The 9589-nt window shown below is 39.7% G+C and overlaps 1 protein-coding gene across 1 annotated transcript; it reads left to right on the forward strand.

The window, feature by feature from the left end:
* Positions 1–174: 174 nt before the first annotated feature.
* Positions 175–6658, forward strand: FAM216B (family with sequence similarity 216 member B). Its single transcript, XM_046663611.1, has 4 exons — positions 175–268; positions 1831–1943; positions 4508–4628; positions 6345–6658. The coding sequence occupies exons 2-4, from the start codon at positions 1845–1847 to the stop codon at positions 6527–6529; spliced, it is 405 nt and encodes a 134-aa protein (XP_046519567.1). The 5' UTR covers positions 175–268; positions 1831–1844; the 3' UTR covers positions 6530–6658.
* The last annotated feature ends 2931 nt before the right edge of the window (positions 6659–9589 follow it).

Consider the following 9589-nt stretch of genomic DNA (forward strand, 5'->3'; position numbering starts at 1 on the left):
CGCAGATAAGGTAGATTTAGAAATTGGCACTTGGTTAGACACAAGCTTAGGAAGAAAAAACCTGTGCAATTGAATGCTGTCTAGAAGCAGGAAAAGGAGTGCAGCCAAGCTTCCCCAGCTCTTTGTTTCATCACATGATGTTGCTTGGATATCAGCTCATCAACAGACTGAATTTCCCTACCACCATTGCATGAAGAAAGAGACCCTGCAAGAAAACTACATTGAATACGAATACCAGCTTTTACAAAAGGGGAGATTAAAATACAGGGTAAGTTCCTTTTAAGCAAATCTGTCTTTTTGTTCCAGATGTTATTTTGTAGAGTTTTCCTCCCTGAATTCCCCAAAGCATTTTAATCAAACTTCATCAGATATAGACCACTTGAACAGGTAAGATGGATTTCCTCTGCAATAGCCGAAGAAAAGTACATGTGAATTGTTGCCACAAGAGAGATTGTCAGTCATTTCCTTTTGCTATTTGAGGAGAGGAGAAATCTTTCTAGCATTAAAGAATATTTATGCTCTGCTCTACAGATCTGGAAAGTAGGAGGAGGTTATTGAGATGATTTGAGTACAGGATAGAGTGTAGGCTTTTATCACAGAGGATATTAAGAGAGTATATCTTGGTTGGTATGGTTTCTGGAGTGCATGTTGAAGGAAAGCAGTATTAAATAAAATATTTATGGTTTAATTTATAAGTTTATATTGTGGAAACAGGACACACAGAGATGCTGACTGATGCTTCCCTAATAAATTTCTCTTCTGGAAGATCTGAGCCTTAGATCTGTGAAATCAGAACCAATCAGAGTCTTCTCACACGTTAAAATACTTCTTGAGTTTGTGTACATGTGTGTGCTCACGTGTGCGCATGTGTGTGAGCATACAATAGGGGAGGGGAGAGAGAGAGGAACTGACTCATGATCTCAGTTAATCACACAACCTGATGGGGGAGGTGCTGTAGACAAGGGTGAAAGAGTGAGCAGAGGGGAAATGCTCAGGGTTTCCACTCTGTGCCTTGGCAACCCTATTGCAGTATGTGTATTCTTCCTTGATTGTTAGGTATTCTATAATTATATACTCCTCAGATTCTAAACCCTAAACCACATGAAAAAGAGACTTACTCATAGCAGGTTTGACTCCTTTGTTTTGTATCTTTGTCAGGCAAATAGTAAGAAACATTGCTAGGTTTAATAGTTTCTTTTGTAGTACAGTGCTCTAAAATTTCAGTTCTAAATGTACAAGAAATGGAGAATGATGCAAAAGTATACTATATTGCCATGAAAAATCATATTTTCAAGGGTTATTTAATGAGATGGGAAAGTGCACAACACAGAGTATCGTCTCCCTTTTCTAAAATCACACACAATGCACGCAGAAAAAAATAAAAGGAAGTCAATCAAATGCTAACAATAGTTACAGACAGTTAGATTATGGATGATCTTATTTTGTTCTTCAATTTTCAAATTTTTCCACATTTTCCATAAGACATTTATTACTTTTAGAATCCGATAAGATAATAAATACTATTTTAAATTATCAAGAAATAACTGTTGTGACACAGTATGGCTCTACAACCCACCTGTTCCAAATGCAGAGTGAAGCAGAAAGACAAAGGGTTCTGAATGATTCCTTCCACAAATAAGGGGTGAGAAGAGGGAAAAGGGCAGTGTCGTGAGGTCCGGTTACTCTGAGACGTGAGAAAATTTCTTATCCCTAGAAATAAATAATATTTATCTATTTATTTATTTACTTGCTTACTTATTGACTTAGGTACAGCCCCAAAACTGGTTGAACAAAATGAAATTTTATGCTATGCTTTGTTGTTCCTTGGAGGTATAGGATAAAGAATGGGACAAAAACAGAAAAGACAACAAAAGCTTCGAAATGTTCCACGGATTCCTCGCATCCGAGTGCCTCCCTCTGCCTCTGACACTTCATTGTTGAAGGTACAGCATACTGTGCACAGATGGACAGAGCTTGTCTGTCTCTTCTTCAAGGCCTGAGGACTTCTCAGCATTCTTTGCTTACCCAGCATTAGGGAGAACACCGGGCCCAACGTAGGCGCTTGGTGCATATTGACCGCGTGTGTGAGTGAATGAATGAGCACCTGGATCATCTAGTCCTGTACCCATCCCATTTCAGGAGCTCCAGTAGATGGTCACATCTTCATTGCTGACCCACTACCAGTGATGGGAAAGTCACTAACTGATCACATTGTGGCTCTCTGATGAAGAGCTATATTAGCTCCTTTCGGTCAAAATTAGTTAAAGCCATTCTCGTAAATATTCTCTGTAAAAATTTTGGTTCTCTTCCATCCCCTCAAGCAACAGGGTAAGAATATTAGGAACGCCACCTGTTACTTCTCATTAGGGAGTTCAGAGTTCTACTAAGGAAAAGAAGTAGTCATTTCTTTTTTTCCTTGTTAAATAAAACCATAACTTTTAAGGTTTTATCTTATATAATGGAAACTCCCATTACACTTTGGAGATTTGCTCTTGAAATTGGCTTGCAATTTTCATATTATATTGTTCTCAATCATTTGAAAAGGCTTAATTAGGAATCCATTCTCTTCTTCAAATACACTATCTTTTAAAACATCTAATTCAGGAACTGCAAAGCTGAAATGATGTCTCAAATTACAAAGTACTTGGTTCAGCTACTTTCTCTCTGGATATATTTTCAATATTAAGTATAAGGTCTCTAGACTACCCCCCAAAAGAATATGACCCAGATTTCAGCTCCACATAAAATTTTTAGTGGATAAAAGCCATTTTACTTTTTTTTTGTGGTGAGCAAAATTAGCCCTGAGCTAACATCTCTGCCAATCTTCCTCTATTTTGTATGTGGGACGCTGTCATGGCATGGTTTGATGATCAGACCCTGTGAACCTCGGGTCGCCAAAGAGGAGCATGCAAACTTAACCACTATGCCACAGGCCAGCCCTGAAAGTTATTTTACTTTTCTATATAATTATCTTACATTTAGTTTTTATTACATAGTTATCAACTAGTTTTGAAAATTCTGTCATTGTTTTGAATTTTTTGGCTTAGGGTGAACATATTTTATCTTGAATTTTCTAGAATGTTGATGCTATCTCAGTTTCCCCATCTGCATATAATAAGCATTTAAGAAATATTAGGTATATAATGGTAATTGTTGTCCAGGCCTATTGTTCCTCCCTGGCTCTAGATGGTAATCTTCTAAATGGTCTCTACCAATGGTCTGTCTTCCCTTAAGCCCATTCTCGACAGCAGGGCCAGAATAATCTTTGTAAAATGCAAATCTGGTCAGTTTAAAGTGTGACTTTTTGGGTTGGATAATTCGTTGTTGCAAGAGAGTGGGAGGCTGCCTCATGCACTGTAGGATATTCAGTAGCATCCTTGGCCTCTACCCACTGAATGCCAATAGCACCCCCCTGCCCCCGCCACCATTTGCAACAACTGAAAATTTCTGCAGACATGGCTAAATGTCCCTTTGGGGTCAAAAATCACTCCTGTTGAGAACCACTGCCTTAAATAAAGACCTTCAATGGCTCCTCATATAAAAGATAATCTTTAAACTCTTAGCATAAAAGGCTCCCATGATCTTCCCCTGCCTAATTCTACAGCCTTTTCCAGCTCAGACTCTACATTCTGGCTGAAGTAAAGAAAAAGTCTGGTTTCTAGTATACCCAGATATTTTGTGCCCCACAAGAAAATTTGTACCACTTTCTCCCACTAATTAGCCTTCCGTTTTCTTCCAGTCCATTGGTCCTCAAATTTTAGTGTGACTATATCAGAATCACCTGGAGGGCTTGTTACAACCTGGAGTGCTGGGCCCCACTCCCTCGAGTTTCTGATTCTGTCCATCTGGGATGGGACCTGAGAATTTGCAGTTCTAAGAATCTCCCCAGGTGGTGCTGATGCTCTTTGAGAATCAGTATTCTAGTCCTTCAGAGACTTCCTCCTCCTCGTTCAGACTCAGTTGTGTTGGTCGTCTCATTTAGGAAGCCTTCCTTGACTGCTAGATGGAGTTTGTTCTCATAGCACCTCTTTACCAATGATGTTGGACCCTTATCACATTTCCCATCTGCTCATCTGTCTATCCCCCCTGCTTACTGAGAACTCTCAGTGGGAAGTTCTCTCTTACCCGTCCAGAGGCCTGGCGTATTTGAGGCCCTGCGTAAATTCTCATAGCCTACCTTCCTCAATAAGGATTCTAATAGATCAATAAAAAACTTTAAAAATCCTTGGGTCTCCTTCAGCCCAATACTTTGACCTACTTACCTAGAATCTTTGCTTACTCATTTTACCATCACGCAGGCCAGTGGAAGTCTGTCTAAACTAAGAGAGGAAACTACCAAATTGTTGTTGCCAATTGTGTGTGTGTGTATAGAGAGACGGACAGACAGATAGAGGACAGAGAGAGAGAGAAGCATCTTATTTCTTTGGAAGTCAGCTTTGAATACATCCCACACTTAATGCTACAGAACGCCACCAACTCATCCAAATCACGTGCTCTGCTCTGACAGGATCTAACGCAAGGGCAGCAGCGTTACTTTTACAGCATCATGAGGATTTACAGCTCCAGGCCCCAGTGGGAGGCCCTGCAGACCCGCTATATTCACAGCCTTCAGCACCAGCAGCTGCTCGGTGAGTTTAACAACCTGATCTGAACCAGTCTCTCAGAAAGGTACTCGTGCTGCAGCTGGAGGTCAAGTTTCCAGATGAATTATTCAAGTAGAATGGCCTTGGCCAGCATGCTATTTTATCAACACAGTTCGCAGGCCAAGTTTAAAAATTACTATCCCTAACAATAGAAAGCAAGGTTTTATGAGCAAACTAAGAGAGTTTAAAGAAATCAGAGTGTGGATTGTTACAATATGTCAATAACTATCTGAAATTTACAGGAACTTGATCTAGTAGAACTGGCAATGGGCTTAGTCAGGTGGTCTAGGCTCAGACCTCAACTCAGCCCCTTGCTGGTTGTGCAAACTCAAAGGCTTGTTTTACTCACAACGATGATAGTTATATTTATTGAGCATTCACCGTGTTCCAGACATTGTGCTAGGAGCTCTACGTGTAATGTCTCATTTTCTCCCCACGTTATAGTTAGGGGAAACTGCAACTCAGGTAGGTTATCTAACTTGACCAACATCCTATAGATCATAAATGTCAGTTAGGACTGTCACCTCCAGACATCACACATTTTCACCCACATGCTCTGTTGTCTCTCTTCTACTAACCTCAGGAAATTTTATGAAGCACAAATGAAATAATGGTTGTGAAAGACCTTCATAGATTATAAGAAACAACCTACTGAAAGTTGTATTGTTGTTAAATCCCTTTTTTCCTAGGCAAGGCTCTCTGTCCCCAGCCAGCCTCTGTTGCACTCTTCTCCTAACTCCCATAGAGCATTTTTTTGGCAAACTGATCACTTGGCATTAGCACATCAACCTTGTATTGTCATTCCTGTATTTGCACAAAAGGAGGACATGGTTTTTGCAAATGATTTAATAACAAGAAAAAGAACAATAGTTAGCTTTTACTAGGGCTTCCTACGTGCCAGGCACAGTTCTAAGTACTTTGCATGTACTCTCTGATTTAAAACTCAAACACTCTACATGGTAGGTGCCTTTATAACCCACATGTCACAGAAAAGAAAATTGAGACACAGATAAGTTAAGTAACTTGACCAGGGTCATGCAACCTAGTAAATAGCAGAGCCAGGATTTAGCCTGGTCCCCATGACTATCTGAAGTGTTGCAGATGCATCATCTACTAGCTTCGTTTGTAGCATAAAATTGCATAGAGGCCAATGAAACCAGAAGCAGAGATATTCAATGATTAGTGCACATAAAACCCACCTGTGTATGTTATTAAAATGGAGATTTCCAGGCCTAACTCTCTGTTTGCATTCAGAAGGTCATGGATTAGAACCCAAAATCTGCATTTTTAGGAAGTATTATTAAATGTGGGCTCAGCCAGCTGATTCTGTAGTAGGTGGTCTGCAGACTATGCTTTAAAAAGACTGAGAGAGATCAAATATGTCTCTGTCTGATTGGAAGAAAGTTTTGATATTGAAGATAAACAATTCATGCAAAGATTCCTCGTGGCTCAAGTACCTCTCCAAATGATTTGTCATGTTATTCAAGGCTAAGTATTTATTAATTTATTGAAGGAGAAACGAAAAGAAGAAAAGTACACTTCCTGCCCTCAAAGATCATACAATCCGGGCACTCTAAACATACGATTTCTACCCTGGAAAGTAGGGGAAATTTTGTGAATATGTGAATATTGGCAGTGCTGTTTGCTTATCTGTTTTGTAAAATTGTTGACTTTGATGTTTCTCTCATTTCTTTTCCCCAGGCTACATTACTCAACAGGAGGCCTTGGCTTGTGCCGCTGTACTCAGAGAGTCAACCAAGAGAGCCTCAGCCAAGGTAGCTCCTCAGGGAACCGTCTCCCGGAAGCCTTCGGCCATGATAAGAACCTGGCCATCAGCACTCCCTGTGTCTGCGGTTCGACCCAGGGTGCAAAGCACAGGGCTCTGATCCCTCAGGAACTGAGGCTTTGCATATGCTCTGAAATATGTAGTTTGCTCATGTACCCCTGGCACCTAGTGGGTGCTTAGTGTGTATTTGTTGAATGAGAATCAATAAAAGAATAACTTCTAATACAAACCCGCACGTAGAAATAACCTCTCTTCCATTCACATAAATTTTACCAGCAAAAATGAGTTGAGAGCCTCATATATAATCTTATACATAATCTATAGAGTGAAATGACCTTTGAAGCTTTCAAAGTAAAAGCTTCCTTTGAATTAGAACAGCCAGAGAAGTCCCAAGAAGAGTGCAAGGGAACGAGTGACCAGAGGGTGCCAAGTCCTCTGTTACTGAGTGACCATTCCCTACCAGCCACTCACTACACATATTGAAAATACGCAAACCAACACAGTGGTAACACTGAGCATGCAGGGCTTCTGGAGCCACATCATCTCAGCAGCAGCTGGACTATGCATTTCCATGTCCTCCTTCCTCTCTTCTTCTGCATCAAGCAACAGCATTCGACTTGCCCCCGTGGCTTCTGGTTCTTGCCTGACTCAATCCCTTTACATCTTCTTGAAACTTGGACTTGTCAACATGCCACATCTGAGTTCATTCTACACAGTTGTAATTGACCTTGACACAGGTAAGAGAATTTGTGCACATACCTTCCCTGGGCAGCTGAAGATACACTCTCAGCAGAACAAGAAAGAGCCCCAAAGAACTGATTTCAAGTCTAACTATTCTGTACCCTTAATGGTTTTAAGCAAAGGACACAAGACCATACAAATAAGAAAAAAATGAGATAAAAATGAGATTAAAAAATGAGATAACAGGGAGTCAGATCATTATACAAATGGCATAGTACTATATTTGTTATACTTAATAGACATTTTCATCACCAGTGATTTTCTTGTCTTTTAAAAATTAGTCACCAGTACTCACATAAAGTCAAAATACAAAAGGCCTTTTCTTCATCTTCTTTCTGAATGTTCAACCCCCTTTCCTCATTCAAATCAGCCAATGATTTTGTCATGCCCATAAAAGGAGTCAGTTGAGATGGAATATAAACTTGCTTGACAAAGGATGTACTAAAAGTAAGATTTTGCACTGTTATGAGAAAAAAAAAAGCAACTCCTTGAACTCATTGATGGTTTTTATTATCTTCTCTCTCTGTAATCATTAACATAGAAGATGTAACATTTCTCATGAGATTTTGAAAACTCCCAATACTGGTTCTGAGATCTGCCTGACTTCTTTTGGGGAGGGACCAGGAGCGTGGTTGGCCCACTAGTCTGACAGGAAGACTTGGGAAAACCAATACTGACCTCAGTGGGTTCATTCACTTAATCGTAAAGAAACTTCTTGACCTCTGCAAATCCAGGCCCTGCCTCAATACTGTAAGTTGCTTTACAGTTGCGAGTTAAGAATCATTAGGTAGGCTTAAAAGAAGAAAAAAAATCAAATGGAACTGGAGTGAGTTAGAGGGTTGCCCTGTGAAGGGACAGAGGCTTGTGGTAGACCTAACTTGTACTGTACTAGCCTTCCCACTGTTTCCATGATGGCTTTTATCCCTTTGAACTTCTGGCATGCACTTTTATCTTAGACTTTTTTTTGATGGGCAAAGATATTTTCTCTACAAGCCTTGGCTAGTGATGCAGAATATCAAGGAGGCCACTGATGATTCTGCACTGTGTCCCTATATCACACATTTCAGAAGCAACTTGTTTCCGATAGAAGCTTTTAAGAGCTAATTGACAGGAGAATGTCACAGGCCCATAAGAGGTATGAATAGATCTAAGTTGGTGGGCAAAGTCCCACTTGTTGACTCTCCCTTCAGAAAAGGCAACACCTTCCCTCTTGAGGCCCACGCTCAAAGCTTATGAGGAATATAGTTGGTTATGGTGCTCGAAGAAAGGTGCTCACCTGGGAGGACACTGAGAAAGACAATCAAAGGAGAACCAAGGGACAATCTTCAACTTTTAGGAAAGTCTACCTCTTTGACCTGTTGGAGACTATATTGCTTGCTCTCACAATGTCAAGAGACATCATCGAAACTTAAAGTTCTCAAGGTCTGTGACCATTTCACCTGAAACTACTAGCACCTGGAACACTGCCTGATCTGTAGTAGGCAATCAAAATTACTTATTGAATAATAATGAAATGTTCAAAGATTCTGCAAACTAGACGGGTCTCTGACTCTGTGATGTTATTCTAGCATCCCATGAAGCCACAACTACTGGTCAGGAGCAGCAGTAGTTTATCAAGGACAAGGGATAGGAGCAGTCTGTCCCAGGTTCAGGCAACAGAGGTACATTGTTTGTAAAGAATTTTAAAACAGTAATAAAGCTGACTAAAAGTTGGTCTGCTCATCACCATGAACCAGAAATTGTAAATAATATTAGTGATAAAATATTCCTCTCCCCAAAATTTCTCGTTGGTCTAAGTTCTAAACAATTGCTGACATTACTGTAGAGTTTTAACAATATATATGTAAACTTCAAAGTAGCACATTATTGTTGCTCTTCTTTTAATGATCATTTTATTCTGCATGGAAAGTAATTCAGAGAACTCCCAACCTACACAGTAGGAGCTTATATATCTCCAACCACAGCAATACTGCACATTCTTGCATTTAAACAATAGATTTGAAAGGAATGATGATTACACTATGAGTGTAAAGACAAGAAACAGAATTACTTTCTTTATTCTACGTGGGCATAGCTTTTTTCTTTTTAAAATAATTTTATTGAGGTACAATTTATATGCAATAAAGGCACTCAGTTAAAGTTCAGGAGTCTTGACAAATGTCACATAGCCACCACCACAATCATGATATAGAACATTTCCATTAACCCCCAAATTTCCTTGTGTTCTTTTGTAGACAGTTTCCTTGACCAAATTCTGGCCCATGGGAATCACTAATCTGCTTTGTATCACTATAGTTTTGCCTTTTCTAGAATTTTACATATTTGGAATCAGAATATATAGTCTTTTTTATCTGGCTTCTTTCACGTAGCATGATGCTATTGAGGTTCATTGTGTTGCATTTACCAGTAGTCTGTTCCT

This window comes from Equus quagga, chromosome 6 (assembly GCF_021613505.1).
Source record: "Equus quagga isolate Etosha38 chromosome 6, UCLA_HA_Equagga_1.0, whole genome shotgun sequence".
Lineage (NCBI taxonomy): Eukaryota > Metazoa > Chordata > Mammalia > Perissodactyla > Equidae > Equus > Equus quagga.